This window comes from Periplaneta americana, chromosome 8 (assembly GCF_040183065.1).
Source record: "Periplaneta americana isolate PAMFEO1 chromosome 8, P.americana_PAMFEO1_priV1, whole genome shotgun sequence".
NCBI classification, from domain to species: Eukaryota; Metazoa; Arthropoda; class Insecta; order Blattodea; family Blattidae; genus Periplaneta; species Periplaneta americana.
The window spans coordinates 1,192,724-1,216,505 of NC_091124.1; the positions used below are offsets into that span (position 1 = coordinate 1,192,724).

General features: G+C 36.5%; 1 protein-coding gene across 1 annotated transcript in view; it reads right to left on the bottom strand.

Annotated features, from left to right (window-relative positions):
- Positions 1-6,842: 6,842 nt before the first annotated feature.
- LOC138704411 (uncharacterized) overlaps positions 6,843-23,782 on the bottom strand; it is a 60,305-nt gene continuing 43,365 nt past the window's right edge. The window contains exon 8 of the mRNA XM_069832257.1: positions 6,843-22,285. Within this exon, the coding sequence (XP_069688358.1) occupies positions 20,102-22,285 (2,184 nt within the window). The 3' untranslated portion in view covers positions 6,843-20,101. The remainder of the gene's footprint in view (positions 22,286-23,782) is intronic.

The following is a 23,782-nucleotide window of genomic DNA, read 5'->3' on the forward strand; positions in this document are numbered from 1 at the left end:
TTCTCCGTTCCATCACTCTTTCATTCATAATTTTGTTTCAACACCACAGAAATGTGATTAAACATACACAAAAGAAACTTTTTGTTTGAACAACAGTGAAGTTTGTGGATAAAGAAGGTACAGATATGGAATTAAAATTTGGAGCGAGTTTTGATGGGAGTCCACCTGTATGCAGGCAATAATTTCGCATTACTGTCCACAAGGGGCTCTTGTTTACTGCACATGTGCAGTGTGTTGTAAGCAAAACTTACACAATAAGGGAGCTCCAAATTTTATTTCCGTATATGTACAGTACAGTATGGACATGTTAACTGAAGAATTTTACAGCAGGTGTTCAAAATGCTGACAATGCACTTGAATGCATCTGTCTGGTCTTCTACGCAAAGACCCAAGAATGCGCTCGAGCAATCCTGGGTCATTCTTCATTTGCTGGAAGGCATCTACAATCCGATGCTGCAATTCTTCAGGTGTGGTGACGTCTATTGTGTAAACTAATCCCATACACAAAAATCCAAAGGATTTAAATCCAGTGATCTAGGCACAGGTCCTCCTCTACCTATCCACCGTTCACCATATCGTCTGTTTAGATACTGTCTCACACTTGGAAGGAAATAAGATGGAGAAAGTGCGACATACATACGAAGCAAGAATGTTGCCACTTTACCATGCCCAGACACTCGGTTCACTGGTGGCATCCCCCCAAAAAAGACATTATCTCATGAACGGCTAATTTGAGGACTCATGTTTACTGGAACTTTTTTTTTTTTTTTGCCTTTTTTCGTTTACTTCTCACCCCTAAATTTTTGACAATCACTTTTCAAACACCCTGTATAACTTACAAAGTAGTACTGAAGGAGTTCGCACTTGATGTCCTATAGGGTTATGAAAAACCTTTAAAAATGAAGCGAAAACTCACTCTTTAGATAAGATTCAAAAACTTAGTTACGTATTTTTAATTTTCTATAAGTTGGAGAATATAAGTCTTTTATCACAGTCTTCTATTCGTTTAATGATGGAAGCCATTTAAACTGGCTGGATACATTATATCAATATCAGATGCAGAGATGTCACTAAATCAGTGCCATCCGACACAGAATCTGAGTTTTCATCAAGTCTATATCTCTTCTGGAAGTTCGTCTCTTTTCCAAGGACATTATAAATACTTCCATTGGTGGAATTTAGTTCTTAAATTTGGACGATGATATTTTCCATCTCTTTCAACTAATGTCGGTTCAATCTTAATTGTACTGCTATACAAAACAACTTATTCTTAAAGTTTCAATGGCTTTACTATGTAAACAAACATGTTTTTATCAAATCCTGATAACACGGTGTTTTATAACAGCATTTCACATAACATTTCTTGCAAAAATCCTTCTCTTTCTCATTAAAGTATACATTTTTTCCTTAATGTCTTTCGAACATTGGTAACATGATTCTTGGGAGCAGCGTAAACTAAGCAACTTATATAATTAAAATTTGAAAATTGAATTTGGGGACCCAAGGAAAAAAATTAATAAAATTTTGAACCGACCTAACTCCATTAGAAATTGACCCAGGGTAAAACATCTTTTGCAAAAGTGATCCCCTACATATGGAGAATGTTACACACTAAAATTATTTATCTTGAACCATTAAGAAGATATGCCTCATTATATAAGCACTTTAGAAAAAAAATACGTATATTTGCATATTAAAAAAAATATATATATATAAATAATTGATTGAAAATAATAATTTCGGTTTACAACATAGCCACATGTTTAGGCTTTAATTTGGTACCTCAGTGAAGTCTTTCGCCTAATTGAAACTCTACTTTTTGTCTGTCGGAAAAGTAATAAATATCGGAAAATGTGAAACAGGAGAAAACAGACACTGAAGATGGCGTAAGGTATAGAAAGTATAGTGCGCTTATATTAGAAATTCCTAAATAATTACGAAATTATTGAGATAATGGGTACAAGTTATATATTTTTGAAAACTAGAAGAAATGCGCTTGCAGATGAGGCAAAAACATTATTTACGAAAATTTTGAAGAAAACTGATATTTCTGGAGTCGACATACACCTTCATTCTGAGATATCACCTCTCTGATTTTTGTGATGAACACCTCGGATAATATCACCAGACATTTTTTATAACCTCAAAGTTTAATTCTGGCATAACATTAAGTCCCTGGGCATATATCAAAGCGTTTATATTCACTTTTATTCATTTATTGCATGAAAAAAAATGCATAACTATAACTGAAGCAAAGCAAACAAGCCAACTGGTTGACAGGACTTTGCACTGTATCCCTGTAATACCCTCGATATCAACATCTGTATCTCCTAACTTTTTACATAACATTAACTTCTTCAGCTTCTATTTTACGTATCAGACTAGAATCAAAGCGATAATTTTTAGAATAAAAAAAATACTTTTTATCACTTATAGATTGTGATACCAGTATTAATTTCATTTCTGCCCTCCATTTTATTTCTTGATTCAGATCTCAACAGCAGGATTCCTCCTGGGAGGAGAAAGGATAGCAAAGACATAGTACACTCACCCTCCTAGACGCCATTTGCTAGAAGGTGTATTGGCTAAAACAATTCCCCACAAAGAAGTGACTGCATACCGGTACTAAAGTGGCTACGTACTCTTACGTTTCTAGAACAAAGCAGAGCTAATACAGTATGCAGGATGGCCGGCATTTTAAGAATCAGATCTATTGGTGTTCATATAAAATAATTATTCATTCCATTAAGAGCTGTTTATAAAATGTATTAACAAAACAATAAAATTATAATTTATAGCATAGTTACTATTATGCATCTAAATTATAAACAAAAGACAAATGAAATGCTAAAAACAAACGAATACCTATTCATAACATTGTTATGATCAGTATTTCATCATAGCATCTTCGCAACGCATACACAATACAGCGTTACTATAAATGATCTTTCTGATTACAAAACTTGAATAACTATTGTTAGGAGACATTTAAAAACATGATATTGGTATCAATGGAAAGAGAAACTCAAATATTTTTTGTTATGCTGGTGAACCTTCGCATATTTATTAATTTCGTTGCTAGGAGACGATATAACATAAAAATGGCTGCAAATGAAGACAGGAGGGCATTTTGTGTGCTAGATTTTCACATATCCCAGTCTGTTGTCACTATACAACGCAATTTTAGAAGAAAATTTGGTGTTGATCCACCCAGTGGGCCCAGTATCCGTAAATGGTAAGCTGACTTCAAAACGAGGGGATGCATCTGTAAGCGGAAGTCAACCGGTCGTCCATCAGCAAGTGAGGCAAATGTGGAGCGTGTGAGAGAGTTTCACACGATCCACAGAAATCCACCGTAAAAGCCAGTGAAGATTTAGAATGTTTGCATTGGCCTCCACGTTCCCCCGACCTCAGTCCTTGTGATTTTTTCTGTGGGGTTTTATAAAACAACAGGTGAATCAGCCACCATTACCACCTACCATTGAGGATCCTCGTGTCCGCATCACAGAGGTCATTGCACTGGTGGATGGTCCAATGCTACAACGTGTATGGCAGGAAATTGACTACAGACTTGATGTGTGTCGTGTGACACAAGGAGCTCACATTGAGCACATGTGACTTACGGTTATGAACCAAATGTTTCTCTTTCTGTTTCATGTTTTCCAGTGAAAAAATTTAAAAATTGTTGGAGTTTCTGTTTCTGTTGATACCAATTTCATGTTTCCTAATTTTTGCTGATTTAAGAGTAGCACATGTGATTTAACCGAATGGATAACAAAAATTTTTGAGTTTCTCTTTCCATTGATACCAATATCGTGTTTCTAAGTGTCTCTTAACGATAGTTATTCAAGTTTGTAATCGGAAAGATAATTTATAGTAACACTGTATATATTATAATAGTTATCTTTATATTTGTTAGCAAAGTTTAATATACTAATGCACTTCAAATATGGCTACCGTAATGAAAATAGTATAATGTACAGAAAAATATACAAAAAGAAATTAAAAGGAAGAATAAATTACATTTTATTTATGAAGTCAAACAATTATAATAACAACACAATGCAGAATACAAACAAAAGAATATTCGAAATTCTACATAAAACATAATAATAATAATAATAATAATAATAATAATAATAATAATAATAATAATAATAAAACAACCAAAAATCCAAATACATTCCCCAAAAACAAACATTTCAATGTAGCTTCAACTCAAGCAATACAACAATGTCATGTAATTATTAGTAATGTACGTATATCGTAGAGAATAAAATTCTCTTATATTCACATAGAAACATTCTTGATGTCAGAGTCTAAAGTTAAAACTAGCAATGTCCTCAGAACGAAAACATTAACACACTCAAAATGTTCGATATGACTCAAGCTACTAAATGCACTTGAAAAGGTAAATGTCGAGAATAAACCGAATTACTTTCTCCTTGTACACACGTGCTGTTATTATTTACAAACTAAGCGATATCCACAGATGAGTCTATGAGCATTGCTTCAACTTATAGCACATCTGTGGCTCATCTTCCATCCAGGCAGCCTAGGTTCGATCCTCGGCCAAGACCTGTTAGAATTGGTAGTGGACAAAGCAAACCTTGTTCAGAGGGATTTTCACGGTTTACTCCTGGTTCCCCTTTTTCAATCCACTAACACCCCACCTCTCCCTGATTTAATTTATTATCTGTAATAGTTAAAATAGGCTGGAGTGAACTCTTGGGGAGGGGGGGGGGTAGAATGCATTCCCGATGCTGATAAAGGATGGGCTTAGGGCTACGGGCCCTGAGTCTTATCAAATACTCGTCTAGGGATGGGACTTGGCTCCATCAAGGCTGAGGTAGAATGGCCTACATGTCAGCATCGGATTCACCCAGGCCACCTATCGGTTTTGAACAATCATTGCATATACAGGGTGGAAGTAAAATAACTCTGCAGGTTTTCAGAACGAATAGCTCATGTTGTATGTAACAAAAAAAGTGTAATACCGTATTGGTGAAAAATTAATAGTTTTCTCAGAAATTTTTTTTTCCCCCAAATGTTTGACGCACTCTTATTAGGTAAAGGATCGTGATTTTTTCCATATCAATAGAAAACTAATAAGAAATCATTTATCCTTCTGGATTATTTCAATAGCGTGGACGGTTTTCGTGTAAATTTAATTTAAAAACCACTAATTTCAGCCACGGAACAATCCGACCAGATTGCAACGTTGTAGCCAGAGGGGGAGGTGAAAGGCAGTTCACCTAGAGAGACAGACCTGAGTTTGTTGCCCTCTTACATCTGTATTACGAGAAGAAAGAGCAGTGTGTTAGCGGCAGAAACTTCCAACTTAATTTTCTACTTAACAGTGCATTTAATCACAAAACGTAATATAGGTTTTCTATTCATTTAAGTGTACCCTATCAGCCCTTTCAATCCGCAGGATTATTTCACTTCCACCCTGTATAAGGCATACAATGGGCCAATGGAAGCCTAAATGCTAGAACCCGTACTGTCAAGTCAGCCAGTCAAGTAATGAGGTGTCATTTAAGCAATTACTAATACTAATAATAATAATAATAATAGTTGACAAAATGGACAAATGACTCAAAAATGTGAACAAACAGTGATGTGTCACACGGTCAGTTTATACAGAGTGTCCCATAAGTCTGGAATCATCGGCGAATTACTGTGAAAACGTTTTTCTTTGTCCACAGGACAACTGAGTGATGTCTTTAAATAAAGAGGAACGTATTCAACTGATCTTAATTGCTACAGGGAGGTTGCCTGTGAATTTAATGCTTTGCACCCAGAATGAGTGCCAATTACACACAGTTGTGAGAAAAATCATTAAAAAATTCATTGAGATGGCCGCCAACAAGCAGGATCAGTTGAATACGTTCCTCTTTACTTAAAGACATCACTCAACTGTCCTGTGGGCAAAGAAAAAACATTTTCAGTAATTCGCCTATGGTTCTAGACTTATGGGACACCCAGTATATAAGAATATTATGACCTGAGAACTTCAGAACAACTTGCTACTTGGAACTCAATTTGTAAACTGAGTTACAATCTGGAATATGCACTACAAATACTGAGTGCCTGACTTTTAACTATAATTTAAATAAAGTAAACACCGTAAAATGTATTTGTTGGTAATAAATTTCTACAATAAAGTAAAGAAATATCTAAAATTAATTAATAATCGTAAGTACAAGTTCTATCACAGAGAAACAAAAATTTTAAGCCACGTGACTGTATGTAGATTAGTTAATATTCTGCTACGAAATGCAGCAGTAGCACAATACTCAAAACAAATGCCTGCATCATTATAAAAATTAAGGATATATTATATTAATACTGTGGGAATGCATACATGAAATGAAATGACGGTAGTTATGCAGAAAACAACCAACTCTGAGTAAAACATAAAATGCATTTCAACTCCTCAAGAATAATTAGAAATTGAGTTCATAAATAAAGTTTATGAAGGAAATGTACGTGATGTAGATTTTTGACTTCATGCAATATACTGGCTGAAAAGTTCATTGCGGCAGAAAATAATTCACAATATACCGTAATTAAGTTTTCACTAAAGGTGGTTAAAATTACTTTTTTATTTTAATTAATCCCAAACACAATCACAATCAAAATATTAATTCAATAAAAAAATGGCTGCAGAATTTTCTTCTCTATAGGAAACTTTAAGGGGAGAAGATGGTATTTTTTAAAACTTTTTTCTTATTTGGTGTAAAACATTAATTTTTTGTATGTAGAGAGCTCATAGCTGTGGCAGCTCAACCAAATGAAAATATTTTGAAAAAAAAAAAAAAACTAAAACCGATATATCTAATATATCTAAACCGTTTTTAAAGATAGATCCAAACAGTTTTTTGCAATGTATTTGCAAAAGTATGTTCTACAAACTGTCTGTAACAGAATTTTGATATTAGTCCCTACGTTTGTAAAATAAACAATTAAAATTTAATAACAATTTTCTGATTTCCTTTCTTGCAAACAAACGGACGTATTTTTAAAATCAAATCAATTAACAAAATTCTGTTACAGAGAAAAGTTTCCTAATAGTCTAAAGAATGTGTGTTCTAAATTTCATGCATGTATCTTTAATAGTTAAAAAATTATATCCATTTTTGTCTGGCAATGTAGCAAAAAAAAATGAAGTTACAGGAAACCGATAAAAGCGGGCGTGTGATTTAAAAATCCATAGCTCAGGAAGTTTAAAAATGACGTCTCAACATCCGATAAGGGCACAAATACCCACAAAAAATTATGATATGCATTCCACACATATCACAGAGTATTTAAAATTTTTTTTTTTTAAATTTACTCATTTTTCACCAAAAAATACCATCCTCTCCCCTTAATAACATTTTCTTCTATAATAATTAGAGGAGCTAATATAACAAAATACTACTAGGTTCAAAAAGTTCCCGGAATTTTACTACCATTTTTCGTATTAATATATAACAAGGGATATTATACATTTGTTTTGTTGGTAACATTCATGATGTCATTTCCTTAAAGTTTGTTGATAATGGCGATTGTTGGTTTTGAGTTGTAGGCAATTGTTTATCATAGTGTTTTGTTTGTTCGTCGCATTTTGTAATTATGTCCACAGAGCAACGTACAAACATGAAGTTCTGTGTTTTGTTACACAAAACTCCTGCAGAGACATTAAGATTGTTGGAAGAAGCATATGGCGAAGCAGCAATGAAAAAACTCAAGTGTATGCCTGGCATAAACGCTTTTCTGGTGGCCGCGATAGCATCAAAGATGACGTATGCAGCGGCTGACCAACAACTGCAACAAATGAAGCAATCGCTCAGCGTGTGCTTAATGTTGCGAGGGACGACCGACGTAAAACCATAAAAGAGATAGTAGCAGAGGTCGGAATATCAGTCGGAAGTGTATACAATGTTCTTCACAAGCATCTCAACATGCATTACGTGTCTCAGAAGTTAGTTCCGAAAATGTTGTCGGCAGAACAGAAAGAAACAAGAATGACTCTTGCTGGGGACATGATCAGTATGGCTGATGAAGATGGTGATTTCTTAAACAAAATTATTGCTGGTGATGAAACTTGGTGCTACTTGTACGACCCAGTCCCTAAACGACAGTCATCTGAGTGGAAATCGAAAACATCCCCTCGGAAGCAGAAATTTCCTAGGGACACTTCCAAAGGCAAAGTTATGTTGGAAGTTTTCTTCAGGGTCTCATCCACCATGAGTTCATTCCAGAAGGTCGTACTGTAACGAAAGAATTGTACGTAGAAATCCTCCATCGCCTCCGGGACGCAGTGAGAAGGAAACATCCAGAGAAGGAAACTGGTTCCTTATGCATGACAATGCACCTGCTCATCGCGCAATTATTGTAAAGAATTTTCTTGCCAGGCACAACATAACTGCTTTGGATCACCCACCATACTCTCCTGATCTCTCACCACCTGATTACTTTCTGTTTCCCCATCTGAAAAGTCATCTGAAAGGACGGAGATTCAATGCTGAAGAGGTTATCGCAAACGCGACGAGAGCACTAAGACGGGTTTCACAAAATGGCTTCCAGGCCTGCTTGCAGGAACTCTACACGCGTTGGCAAAAGTGTGTTGTTGCGGAAGGCAACTATTTTGAAGGGAATGCTGTAGAATAGTGTTTAAGGTACGTTGTTTCCATGATACTAGCAAATTCCGGGAACTTTTTGATCCTAGTATGTATAAATTTTAGCATTGAAATCCCTATGGTGTGTGTTCCAAGTCACCATCCAATATAGAAAAAGAAATGACATGTGAAGTTTAGAATGTGACTATATATAGTCATACTCCTGTTTAAAGTGAAATCTTTTATATTTTTATCAACTACGATTATTTGGTTTATAAACTCGCGAATTTAAATGAAAATCCTGCTTTGAACTGTAAACTATTCAATATCTTTGCTTTGGTGTAATACTTGCAAATCCAATACTGTAAATGTTAGTGGATACAATTCAGTGTGTCACACTTACCCGACCTTAGTACACGACATAGAATATGGACTGTGACTGTAAGAAGGTATGCTTAGCAATCTTTTATTACTTACTTTGTAATTCATGTAAACTAAATAAGTTAAAACAGCACACATTTACCATATTACAGTAGTCTGTAAGTGTAGAAATACGTGTGTACTGCGTAAGTTATATTCACTAAAAGTTTCCTGTCAATATTTCTTGAACAGTTCAACTTAATATAAGGTAGACACAGTTTATAACAGTGCTAAACCTTGCAAAAGCCAGTGCAATCGTAGCAGAACTTGAGAGCTTCAGTGATGATGTCACTCTACAGTACAGAGAATGTATAGTCCTCTTCCTCTTAATTGACCTTTATTTAAACAATGAATTCTTAAGAGTAATGAAGTTATTTACTACAAACTCGTTGTATCACTTATAAGGTGGTCAAGCGAACATGACAATACAGACATATTTTATTTTATTTATTTTATTGGGTTATTTTACGACGCGCTGTATCAACATCTAGGTTATTTAGCGTCTGAATGAGATGAAGGTGATAATGCCAGTGAAACGAGTCTGGGGTCCAGCACCGAAAGTTACCCAGCATTTGCTCGTATTGGGTTGAGGGAAAACCCCGGAATAAACCTCAACCAGGTAACATGTCCCGACCGGGATTCGAACCCGGGCCACCTGGTTTCGCGGCCAGAAGCACTGACCATTACTCCACAGGTGTGGACGACATATTACCATATGAATCCGAGACAAACAGCAAGAGAAGCCAAGAACCATTAAATTTCCTGAAGAGACAAAGAAAACAAACCCTATACAAACTCGAGATACTAAAATGAAAAGTTCCTGTAACATGGTACAATTTACTACATTCTTATAGTTTTATTTTAAACTTCATTTTATTTGATGAAGGATGAGTGGAACAGGGAAAAATTCTCTCCGGCACCGAGATTTCAGCTCTGCGTGCTGACACTCTATCCACTAAGCCACACCGGATTCCCATTCCGATGTTGGATTGAATCCTCTCAGTTTAAGTTCCACCTCTTGGGTTCCCTCTAGTGGCCTACCCTCATGCACTGCGTCATAGATGTATGACAGTGGCACAATGTCCACACATGTGCAGAAGTGCACTCGTTATGAGTGACTAAGTGTAATAATATAGTAATAATATATTCATTTTATTTGGTTTTTGAGTTCATTATGCTCACAGATGATAAACAGTATTTAATATTACAATAACACAGGCATTAACTTAATTACTTTCGCTGTACATGTATTTCTGCCTGTTCCCTTACTGTATGTCCCCATAGCCAGATTTTTTCCTAATGCCACCAGGTTGTCTTTCGACATTTCTGATCTTCTCTTCTGGCAGTGGCTTAGGTGTAACCCCTGATCACATATGTAACAGATTGGCCATCCCCCATGTTAAAAACGGTAACATTTGGAAGAGAACAACCATCAGGATCGCCACCGTCGATTGGAAACGACCGATAGATGGAAGTACAGTTGCTCCATGCAATTCAAATGAGAGTTATAAAGAGATTTCTTATGCAGTAACTAGATGGCAGCATAGTGAAGTTGATAAAAGTTGTTGCCGTCAAAGCCTATAAGGCTGAGCAATGTGATCAGGGGTGTAACCCACTTCTAAGGTTGGGGCACCTGGAGTTACATTACCCTGATATGATAGGATGATCATGATTATATGGCACCAGGAGAGGTCTTATATCTGAGCTTAACCTAAATTGCAGACCAACAGACAAATATAGGAATTATTCCCTTTAAGGAAAAATTCCTGTTTTCTAACTGGGAATCGAACCCGGGACCTCATGAACTGTAGTCACAAACTCTGACCACTAGACCACGAGGCTGGTCACAGCCAAATTATAGCCTGTCATATCCCGAGATCATAAATAATACAAGTGCTGCCCTCGTCTACCACGACTCTACTGGCCTTTGCGGGGGTCGCACGGTGAGAGGTGAGGTAGTCCTCTGAATCAGTTTCAGCTGCCACTGGAGACGCATTTACTGAAATGTCCAAGACATTTAACACAAGCATTTTTCATAAGTACTATACAATCCTCCTAATACATCCTGCACAATTATATTCCGTCCCCAAGAATTTATCATGCATAGATGGTACCCGTTTTACACCCGCATTACAAATAGAATTCCATTCTAATTTTCGTGCAAATGTTGATTAGAAAAAAATACAGTTGTATTAATGTACAATTATGAGCAGAATACGATTTTCACGTAATATTTAGAAAATATATCTTTGATCGGCAGCAAATTCACATAAGTCAAAAAAGTTGATTTTTCTGTTCTACCTAATCACATAATATGTCTAGTATTTTTTTCTAATTTTTTAAATAATAAAATTTCTTGTGTTTTAAATTGAAGAGGGTCTTACTTTAACCAACATACATGAATTTCATTATTATACTTATATTCAGTTAAGAGTAAATTAAAAAGAAAGTCTCTCCTGAAATATTAATTTTTTTTACTTACGTGTCTTTTCCCGCCAATCAAAGATATTCTGTAATGAATGACTAACATTTCTTAAATCCCTCCCCCATTTATCACTAATTTCCTTTATATCATAAATGTAAGAACTTTGCAGCCAGGATTGAAAACTGTGATTTAATATTTGTCTCAACATAACTTCAAACTTACACATCTCATCTTTACATAATTTCGAAATTTGTTATGGGAGTGTAATTACCTTCGAATCTTTCCCTCTTACTGAATATTCACCTATGCTGCACATGATTGTCAATTTGTACATATTCTTAAAGAAAAGAAAAACCTATGCCTACTTCTAATTTTAATCTCACGAGCAGCTAGAAGTGGTGGACAGTGATGTTTGTAAAGAACTTTTCTCTAATATTTGAATTGATCACGATTTACCTGCCAATTATTTCGTTATTTTTAATTTGTCAAAAATGCTCAGAATAAGGGCTGAACACTGGACTAATATTCAGCACTCCGTATTACACATTTTTCAACTTCTTTAGAAGAAGTTCGGTCATTGTCATCTTGGAGTGAGAAATAAAATTAATGTATTGTGATGTTACCAAGTTTCAGAAAAACTGGACCATAAGTTTAGAGTTATTATAGCTACACCGGATGGATTATGTAATGTTGGAACAAATACACGGTATAAGTACTCGCAGACTATAAACAAATTAAACGTTTATGATGGAGATCCTTAACAACATGTACCGTCATTTTTTACTTAAGGCCATTCAGAATGAGGCAATACCAGCATAATGAAGCAATGATGGCATCTCAATGGTTAAGAGAAACTTAATAAGTACTCAAGAGATAATATGATGCATACTCGCTTTGTTCACTATAAATCACAAGAGTTCCTTGAGATTGAACCCTGGATCCTTTCGTTGATCCTTAACAAATTTATAGCACAAGTCAGTACCACTATTGGCGGAAATTCAGAAGTGATTATGTTTATTCCACTTGTAAGCTTGAAAAGAAAATATTCCGGTTCTCTAGCAACTTAAAAATGAAACCTCTTCTTTTTAATGATACTTCTCTTCTCCACTATAATGTAACATCACAATCAGTTGTTAACCGTTTATAATGCAGAGGCTCCCAACATTTTCTCTCTGCATTTTCTTAAAATGTCTAACATCACCAAAAATAAAAACTTACAGAATTCGGACAACAGAATAGTCACATACTCCTTGACACAACAATCAGTTCCAGCGTCATTTGTTTCAAAATACTTCTTCGCATCAAATGCTTCACATAAAGTAACTCACAACAGTTTAACACAATAAAAAATCTCCATGTTAAGAAATGGAAGCATGTAACTATCATTTGTTTTTATAAATAAAACACAAACGTAATTTGACTGTCATTTGTTTTATGAATCAAAACAAATGCATAATATAACAGTCATTTGTTACGTTCTGAAAGTAATGGTTTCTTATAAAATAACTGAAGTTTAATGTGACAGTCACATGTTAAAAAGAAAGGAAAAAAAATGAGAGTGCATTATTATTTCTCGAAATTGCCACAGCACTACGATACTGCATTTTTAGCCCTGCATGATATTAAGTTATTCGAAAAGAGTTTCAGACAAATAACACATGCTCTCACATCTTTTCCCTCATGGGAACTTCTGTATTAACCTCTTCAAATTTTAGCGATTTACAACAATTTCGAAAATTCGACGCAACTGCGACAATATCAGCTCCTCTCATTAAGGCAGAAGACAATCAGTTCTACTTCTATAATATGTATCAGTTCCTTACTTCGTGTTATTCCTTGGCTTCCTAGGAATCATGTTAAGTAGACCTGGAGAAGGATTGTGTGTGGCTTTGCACTATACTGCCGAGAGACTGACTTCTGAGCATTGTCACATTACCAATCTACAAGCTCGTACAGAAACTGGTTGCTTAAGAGTTCTTCCATTAGCCCTCATATCTTCTAGCCTGGCAATATGCAAATTATGATGTAAGATGAAGTAATTAGAAACTGGCAAGACAACAGTATGAATTCGTTATTTACAGATATGAATTTCGACAAGGATAAAATATTGATAAATTTTGCCTGAAGTCTTCTGGTTCAGGAGTTCAGTAATTCTTTTCTTTTGTTATATCATTAATTCATTACGAATACTACTCATATTGTTCAAATATTAGCATTGTAAGCCTGTTCCAGATCCAAACTAAAATTTTGTTAATTGGTTGCTTTCTACTGCCAAGCAAGTTACAACTAAATCATTTGCTCTCACAACAGAGTCCATTTTTTTTTAATTTGTGCATCTTGCGCTAGTACAATACCCAGCATACTGAAATCGAATTCTGGGCAAAAAAATTGTTATGAAAATGAGCGTCTTAATACACACGTAAAAGACTAAATACGAACATGCATGTAACTAAACCGACAGTACTATTACCACAAAAGTGTCCTAAAAAAGAAGAAACAGCTTAATTATTAACAATAAGCAAAGTTGCTCCATTTTGGAGATGCAATACATATGCATCATACTAACCAATTCTTCAAATTTGATAATAATTTTCATTAAAGAATAAATTCAAGTTATTTACCAAAAAAGCTATCTTATTATTTCAGATTTAAATAGTAGTAGAGTGTTTATTGTCCATCCATGTAAAAATTTATGATTTTTATGGAATCGATTAAAATTTTTTCATAAATAATAAAGCAATTTAAACCAAAGGTTTCGAAAAACTGAAGAACAGTGTCACAGATCATTTCTCTTGATGCAAAAAGATCAGGTTCAAAATTTCTACTGCCATATTGATGAGAAAATTTAGTAATGTAATAATTTTCATAATTTTCATATATTATATAGCCTGTTTTCCATTATGAACTGATTTACAATGTTCCAGGTCATCATTTTCATATCTGATACATGAATCTGTGATATAAGCTTGGAGTCATTTTTACAGAATGCTGCTATGTCACTAAATCTCCTGGTTCAATCATAATTCACCAGTAGATCTTCAAGTTTATATTGTGTCATGAGAGCAGCTGCTGAGAATATGGGAAGAAGTTTCTATTCTTTAAATCAACATTTTGCATCATCAATTTTTTCTCTTCACTCTATATTTTTTTGTACTTTATTCGGTTATTTTACGACGCTTTATCAACATCTAGGTTATCTAGCGTCTGAATGAGATGAAGGTGATAATGCCAGTGAAATGAGTCCGGGGTCCAGCACCAAAAGTTACCCAGCATTTGCTGGTATTGGGTTGAGGGAAAACCCCGGAAAAAACCTCAACCAGGTAACTTGCCCCGACCAGGATTCGAACCTGGGCCACCTGGTTTCGCGGCCAGACGTTCTGACCGTTACTCCACAGGTGTGGACTTTCGCTCTATAAGTTCGTGTGAAGTTAAAGTAAAAATGATAGATCATGGAACACATTAAAAGAAACTAGAGTTTCTCTGACCTAACACAAGATAGCAATATTAATATATTTATAACATTAACTCAAAAGATACAACAATGTTATGTACAGTGGAAGTCACGTAAGATTAGGTCCAAAAAAGCTAAAATAATGTCTTTTCAATGTTGCCAACTGTTATATATAAAATCAATGCTATGTACGGAAACAATAATATATATATTTATTTATGATTGCTCTAATATTAAAATATATTTTGTCTAGCAACATGAAATATATTGGCTTGACTGAACAGTTTATGATTCATATGAGACCTAACCTAAAAATTTGTTTGACTACATCAAATGATTAGTATGAACTCCAGAAACCGAATACCTGTTTAAAATGTATTCTGTCTATTTATTAATATATTATTACTGTAACATTTATTAAAAAATATTATTAGTGTTAATATTATTAATTTAAGATCACAAAGAAATTTTAAGTCACATGAGGTTTGTTTTGAGATATATACCAGTACTCCCTGTAATATATATAGAATTGTCTTTCATAGCATGTAAATTATTACTTCAAAGCACGAATTTATTGGACGTAGGTTAGTGTTTTCTGATTTGGGAAAGCTCAAAATGTAGTACAATTGATATACTACCAGATGGCATACACATCTCATAAAAAAAATGTGATTTAGAATGTGGTTTGCCTGTGGTCTTCAATCATACATTACGTTCAAATTTCAAATAACACTCACTAGTAACTTTTGTTTCATGAACAGTGGCAACTTCTTCAAAGGCAAACGATGCTGTCAATACAACAGTTAGGAAGTAACTGATAGTTGTCAGTACCAAAATCCAAAAGTTGGCAAATGGAAATTCAACCTGACAGCTAGAAAATCACTATAATTCACTGGCATATAGAGTAAGAGGAGCAAATGGTAAGATTTCACCTTTTGAGTGTAAAGCAAGAAGACTAGTGGCCAGTTTGTCCAAGTAATGTTTAATTTTGCTTAACGAATGTTAAATTAACAGTCTGTTTATTTTTAACGCTTTGTTAATGTATTTTCCATTTGTTCAACATAATTTTGTTTAAGATAACCAACACTTAACTACAACGTCTGTTAGCACTATTTTAACTACTCAACAGCAGTTGGTAATGATTCTACACATGTAAGACAATTTTTGATTGGCTAAAATTAATCTTTAAATTCTATATTATAGAGTGAGTCATGAAACTTGCATAAAATGACAACCTGTTATTGTAGGCCACGTTCCATAAACAAACAGTTGACAAATGAACGTTGTAGGTGATGTGCTGAATAATAATTACAAAGTAAGGTTATATTTCCTCATTGCTATTATGGATACGAAATACGAAAGAAATAAAATAACACTGATGTATTTAAACAATCCAAAGTATTTTTTAAATCTTATATTACCAGTCATATGCTAAACATTCCCTACAGAGAGACACAAAATATTAATTTCGCAACTTCTGTTCGAACAGCTGTGGAGATATCGGCCATATTTAACTAACTGTTAAACGAGTTAACTGCCCGAAATCCTACATTTAAAATTAACAAACTGTTAACATTCTGTTAAACCAAATTGGTGTTGAAAACATACAATTTTATAAATTAACAATCAGTTTAGAGTTTAACAATACTTGGAAAAACCGGCCATAGGACTATTTAAAAGAGAACATTCCCAATCCATTTCTCTGCAAACAGTAATCATTCTGCTGTAACCTTGGAAACCAATGAACACTAATAACGAAATAACTGGCTCAAGTATTGCACACAATCTTTCTCCAAGTCCAGCACCGTGTGGAAGAGACAATGACATGCTTTGAGGAGATTTATCTACACCCCACAACCAAACACACACACACCCACACACACAGATACACACAAGTACTGGAAACATGGCACAAGGTGGCTACATGGTGTTGTATTCAACATGCTGTCCTTGGTTGGTGTGATCAGTTCGTTCGTAACAGAGGCTTCCAACCGATGAGGAGATGGTCCCCAAGGGGCATGAGGGCAGCAGACACTTTCTTCAAGGAAGGAATAAATGATGTTTTCGTTATGCAAAGTTTCCTTAGTCATCACTCCCTGATGATGAACTTAATGCATGCATAATCACATCAACCTCTAATGCAGTGTGTCCCAAACTTATTTTATCCATGGTCTTACTTTCAGGTTTGCCAGGGAATTGGCAGATATTACAATTTTTTTAAAGGTCATGTTGAATGTCAGATAAGTTTTATGAGATTATATTAAAATCAAGAGTCTGTCTTGTAACGCCGGGATGAATGGGCCTCATCGCCAAGAAATCCTCCACATACATCACCTAAAAACGCCTCATCACGGCGACTCAGACTGAGAATTCTCCACATTTCTTCATAGTTTATCATCATACTGAGCTGTTTTAGTCGACATTTTCTGAACAATCTTAAACGACTGACTACATATTTTAAACACATCATATGTGATTAACATTGTATTACAATTATGGTCAATGAAGACTTAACCTATATGTCAATTAACATTATGTATGTCACTTCAATATTTTATGTCAAGCACCCAAGGTTATTATAGTGCTAAATGTATTTTATGCTCGACCATGCCGAAATGTAGTAATTATACACCTGGTAGCAGACCTTTAATGCATGTCATTAAAGTACACCTACTCATTAAAGGTCAGGTCTTTCAGCCAATGACGACTCAGGTTACAACTGTTCAGCCAATGACAGGTCAGCTTTCTACCGTTATAAAACCGCAAGTATCGATTATTCTCGGATATGCAATCGAAAGAGAATTAGCGAAAAGTCACGGAGGCTGGAAATCCAATACTGTCGCAGAAGGTTATGTTCTGTTACTATAATAATTAGCGTTAATTGTAAATAATATTCAAATAAATTCAATTTGTCATCTCGTTTTTCAAGTCTATTACAGCAAGTACTAGACAACGCCGTCAAAATTGTCAACTTTGTTAAGGCACGACCTTCGCAGTGTAGGCTACTCAAAATCCTGTGTGAAGATATGGGTAGTATACACAAGTCATTGTTAGTAATATTACACACAGAAGTGCGATGGTTGTCGCGCAGTAAAGTGTTGTCCCGATTACATGAACTTCGAACGGAATTTTCTTCACTTTTGAATTACCAGAAAAGTTTGCTAACAGATTTTTGAATGATCAGGAATGGTTGTACAAATTATGTTACTTGGCAGACATTTTTCAAAAATGAATTCAGCACATACAAACAAGGTAAACGGAAGACTATATTCGACGCTGATGACGAAATTGTCGCACTGAAGAAAAAGATAGTGTTCTACATAGAAAGCGTCGACAATAAGGATCTTACGTTTCTCATTGACTTTAAACTTTATAGAAGAAAATAACATAACAATGAATGTCTCATTCATAGCAATAATGAAAGAACACCTTGACAATTTGCTTCAAAATATGAATTCATACTTTCCAAGGGACACTCAGGAATCGATTCTAAAGAAACATGAGTGGGTTGTAGATCCATTTCCAGTGATGTCAAAACCAGCAGCCCTCACTGCTTCAGATATGAGGTCCTTATAGACATGGTTTCGAACAGCCACTATCAGGCATAATTTAAAAGCAAACCATTTCCGAAATTTTGGGGCAAGTTAGGGGAGGATCTTTTGATATTAAGTTCAAAAGCTAAATTTCTCTCACTGCCTTTTGGTACTTTGTACCTCAGTGAAACGACCTTTTCGAGGTACACGGCTACAAAAACAAATATCAAACTTGTTTGGACACAGAAGACGATATACGTCTTCAACTGACTTCTATGACACCGGACATTGACAAACTCTGTCGCAAGAAACAGGCACATTATTCACATTAACTTCGGGGTGTATATGTAACATTGTAACATTTTAAAAATATCTTAACTACTTGTTAATATCATTTTGTAGATTTAGTACTTTTTTACTATATATATTCATATTCGTGTATGGGACCGGTGCCCACCCAGCATCGTGATGCACTTGGGGAGCTACGATAGGTAGCGAAATCCGGTTGCGAATGCCAGCTATAACGGCTGGGGCGATCATTGTACTAACCATACGATATCTCCATTCTGGTTGGATGATCGTCCACCTCTGCTTCGGCATGTGGACGTGAGGCCAGCAGCCGGCTGGTCGGTCTAGGCCCTTCAAGGGCTGTAGCGCCACGGATTATTTATATTATTATTATTATTATTATTATTATATTCATACTTCCGTTTATGTATCGTGTGAAATATGCTTCATAGAACGTAGACAGATAAAGCTAAAAGTAAACATTTCTTGGGGCTCCACGAGAAACTTTTGCTTCAAAAAGGGCTCTGTGGCTGAAAAAGTTTGGGAACTGCTGCCTTAGACAATACAAAATATATGCTCGGAGGATAACAGATTACATAAGGACTCTTGCTGAGAATCCAGAACTTAACCTGGGAAATCGAGTGTTTATAATGAAAATACAATTTGCTATTCATAACCAGTTGTCTGCTCCAGTATACCGCCCTATGCTTCAGTATTCCTGGCAGTCAGCTGGTTACGTGAATCCTGAACAAGTCTCGGACTTCAAAAATGTAATTCAGGTGGCATTTGATTTTTCAGCACTGGAGTGTGGTTCAGAAGATTGTTCAGGTGTTGCTTCTGCGTGTTGTGCTTATTGCTCTGCTCCATGCTGTTTCATGCATTTTATAGAGAATCCTCATGTACATTTTTAAAGAAGTGTATTGACCAATACCAACCAAACAGAGAGTTACACAAATGAATGCTTTTACGGACTTCATCACCATTGTGAGGCAAGCCTCTGTACAAATTTTTAACCAAAAATTTCTGTTCGAGCCGAAACCCTTCCCTTGTTAGCTACCGGGTGGGGTGTTGTACTCTATACGAGATTTTTAATGCACAGTTACAGGCATGTTTTGAAGTTCTTAGTAGAAATAACTCCTCAGTCTATTTATGACTCACTCATACATGCAAGGAACATTACAATCGTAACAAGACTCCGAACAGTTTCATGGACCACAGTTTGGGACACACTGCCTTAACATAACTACATCTATCACTCTAGAGTAGCTAGGTACATTGTTAATATCTTACTGGAGACAAGGTGTAAGGAGGAGAGGGGAGAACTGTGACGAGGTTGGAAATCTCTGCTGTATGCTTGGTTCACGGCACCAAATCCGCTCTATACGTTGAGATCGGAGTTAGAATTAACGGTATTGTTATTCAGAGATGCCTGCTGTCGGAGGTAAGCTGCGAACATCTGCCGTGCCTGGTTCAGAACCCGGGTCACATTGTGCTTGCGTATCATCTTGTCGAAATGCATCGCCATCTCGTTGTAGTCCATGCTGTTACCCATCACTTTGTCCCTGTGCTGGCTCAACACGGTCAGACACAAAAACATGAGGAACGGGTTGCCACCGCCAAATTCAGACGGAGGCGGCAACTGCGTGCCGGTACACTGTACCGTCTGCCTCGTGCCGGCAGCTGCCGGAGCAGAATTCCGTAAAGTGTGTTCCGTTACTTCTTCACATGAATTTGTCATAGCGGTTGGAGGAGCCGCTGGCAGCATTTCCTTAGCCTTCTGCCTCGCTACCTGTCCTGGGTCCGAACCTCGCTTCTCCGGCAACACTGCCCTGTTCGGTACAGTTCGGGTGTCGTTGCAGATGTTGCCTCTGTGGTCGTCCCATCCGTCCGAGCTGTCACTCGCGTCGTCTCTCTGCGACGTCTTGTTGTTGCTATGCTGGTCTTGAACACCCACGCCACTTCGAAGAAGTCTTATCGGAGTAACCGATTTAATGCCTTGCCCCTCGTTCTCGAATATTTCGCCACCCGCAATATTGAAACCACTTTCACTATGGGAGTCGTCGTACTCGAGGTCTGCCTGCTCGTCTGGGGTCGTCGGGCATTGAAGAGGGTTCTCCCACACAAAAATCTCTTCTCCGGTCCCCAGCGTGGCGCTCGGACTGAAATGCTGCAGAGCCTGGTTCAGTCTTAGAGAACTCCTCGCTTTCTTATCCGAATCCGAATGTTTTGGTGTTTGGTTCTGACTCTGTTGCCAGTTCTGATCCAGTTTCAGGGTCAGTGGTTTCGGACTCGGTTCCGGGCAGATCTCTGCAACTTCTACAACAGTCGTTTCGCTATGAATATCGGAATCGTGCTTCGACACTGCACAGTCTTTGTTTTCACCGTCACCGTCTGCTTTGAATTCCACAGAATGGAAAGATTCACTGCAAGGAGATTCCAGTTCTTCTGAATCCTCTAAGGTAAAGTTGTGCTGGTTGAACTTCGAACCGAAGACCTGTCGATCTAAGTTCTCTAACTCTAGCCGTAGCTCGCGGGTCATAGACGTTGTCATTGGGAAGTACTCTGTTGAGTCATCGGGAGAACTGCCATCACAAAACGCGTCACGGTTTCCGAACTGTCCCTCAGTAGAGACTTTGTCCTTGTCTTCGCTAATCTCTGCATCCTTTGGAGATGTCACGGGGGGATCGGTGTCCGCCAAGCAAGTCTTTTCACTAACAGTAATCGACGAATTTTCTTGCCACATATTGGAAGAATCCTTCTTTGGAGTTTGGTTAGGAACTATCTTGTCTGGAATTAAACGGTTTTTATTAAGAGCTGTGAAGTTCAGAAACTCGTTTAGATTTTTAACAACTCGCACCTGTTTTTTTTCTGCGGTGTCATCTGTTATCACATCTTGAGTATCATTCTTATCCAATGATGAAAAAAAATTCTTACCTTGACTTCCAGAAAATTTCTCTTTAAGGTCCTGTAAGTATCCCCGCTTCGACCCACCTTTAGAGATCAGGAGGTTGGCCGACGTGTCGGAGTTGACTTCGCTCTTTAGCACAGTGTTGCTGTTGATGTGGTTGATTATTGTCGTCTCGTCTGATTCGGGTTCCGAGAGCGTGTCGAACGACGTCACGGACTGTGTCTTCGACTCCTGCGCACGGCCGATCATCTGGAGGCTGGCGTCATCCAGGCTGGCGAAAGGCTTGACCTTGCTGCGCTCCTTGACTGTCGAAGTTTCGTCCAGGCTCTGGTTCTGCCGGTGCCGGATCACCTGCCTCGTGGAGTTGCTGGTGGACAGCGAGTGGAGCGATGCCGCAGAGCTCTGACGCCGCAGTGCGCACACCTTGGTGTACGCGTTCTCCCGTGGGGTCTTCAGCAGAGGGCTGAGGGCTGCAGGTTCATCTCCCGGTGTCAATGTGCAGAACTTCGTCTCGAACAAGAACAGTTCTTTCTGTGGCGGCATCGGAGGCAGCGAGCTCCACAGGACCTCCAGCATGCGCAGCGCGTCATCAAATGCGAACTCTCGCTTCATCTCCAGCAGCAACCAGCGATAGCAGAACAGTAGGTCGTCAGCCTGGAAGTCCAACACAGGAGATTACACTTGCAAGAGAAAGAAGCAAACCAAAGAGTAGAAGAGGAAGTAACAGCGATACCCATGAATCATACAATGAATCTCAATGTTTTTATTGGTTATTTTAATGTACTATTTTGACTATGTCTATGCTATTTTATTCCTTTCACATTAAGGTTTATCTATAGTCCGGGTCAGCTCACTTAATATCCTAAGAGTGACACCTAACCATTTTCCCCTATTACTACATATGCTAGTGGATTATAATAATTTTCTAGCTCTCAGGTTGAATTTTCTTTTACCAACTTCGTTTCGAATTTCGGATACTGACAAATACTACAACTGGCAGTTATTTTCTAACTGTTATGTTGGCATCAATAACTTCAGTTTGCAGTGAAGTAAATTGTTGGAAATGCAAGTACCTAGGCTTGTGAATGAATAATTAATTGGTAATGCCGGTATTAATATTAATATCAATACACAATTCAGTTCTGTTTTGTTGTGATTTCAATTCAACACTATATTCAGGTAAATGCAATTAAATAAGAAATAGCTTATAGACCCACTTCGTATGAAACATGCACATAAATATTTTAATGAAATTTTTTCGTGTTTAAATTTTTATTAAAATGTCCAAGGGAGAAAACTGCATGGTAGTGACTTCTTCAAGAAAGGAAGTGCTTGAAAGTAAGTTGTACATTTTAAAGTTTCAATAAATTTCTTGAAAATATTAATTACAGAACCGATAGCGCTAAAACATATAAATTTCTGAAGAATATTTCCAATACACAGGAAAATACTAGCCAACCTATTATTCATAATAACAAAACACTAACAGATAGTAGATATATAGCAAACGCATTTAATAAACACTACTCACACTCTCACAGATTACATCCCAATACCAAAAAAACTGACAAATTTATCAAAAGAGAATTACATAAAAATAATAAAAACAATATTACTAGTACAAAACCTGAAATATTTCATCAAAATTTTACTTCCAAAGAATTAACTCTAGCTTTACAAAATTTAAAAACCAAGAAATCTCCTGGCCCCAACAACATTCATTCCGAATTTTTTAAACATCTGGGGGGAAAAAGCCAAGTCTGTACTTTTATCCATTTTCAATTTATCATGGAACACCTCAATTCCTGCAGCTTGGAAAAAAGCAATCATTGTACCAATTCACAAAAAAGGGAAACCTGCTCATGATGTTAATAGTTATCGACCAATAGCACTATTAAGCATGATAGCAAAAACCATGGAGTCCATGATCTCCAACAGATTAACCTGGTATTTAGAATCCCAAAATCTTTTATCACAAGACAAGCCGGTTTTCGACAACTGCACTCTACCAATGAACAAGTCATATGCCTTGGCCAAGAAATAAAAGACAGTTTTAACAAGAAAGAAGATACCTTGGCAATATTTATTGACTTTCAGCTAGCATATGACTCTGTTTGGAGAAATAAATTATTACTAAAACTCCAGAAATTA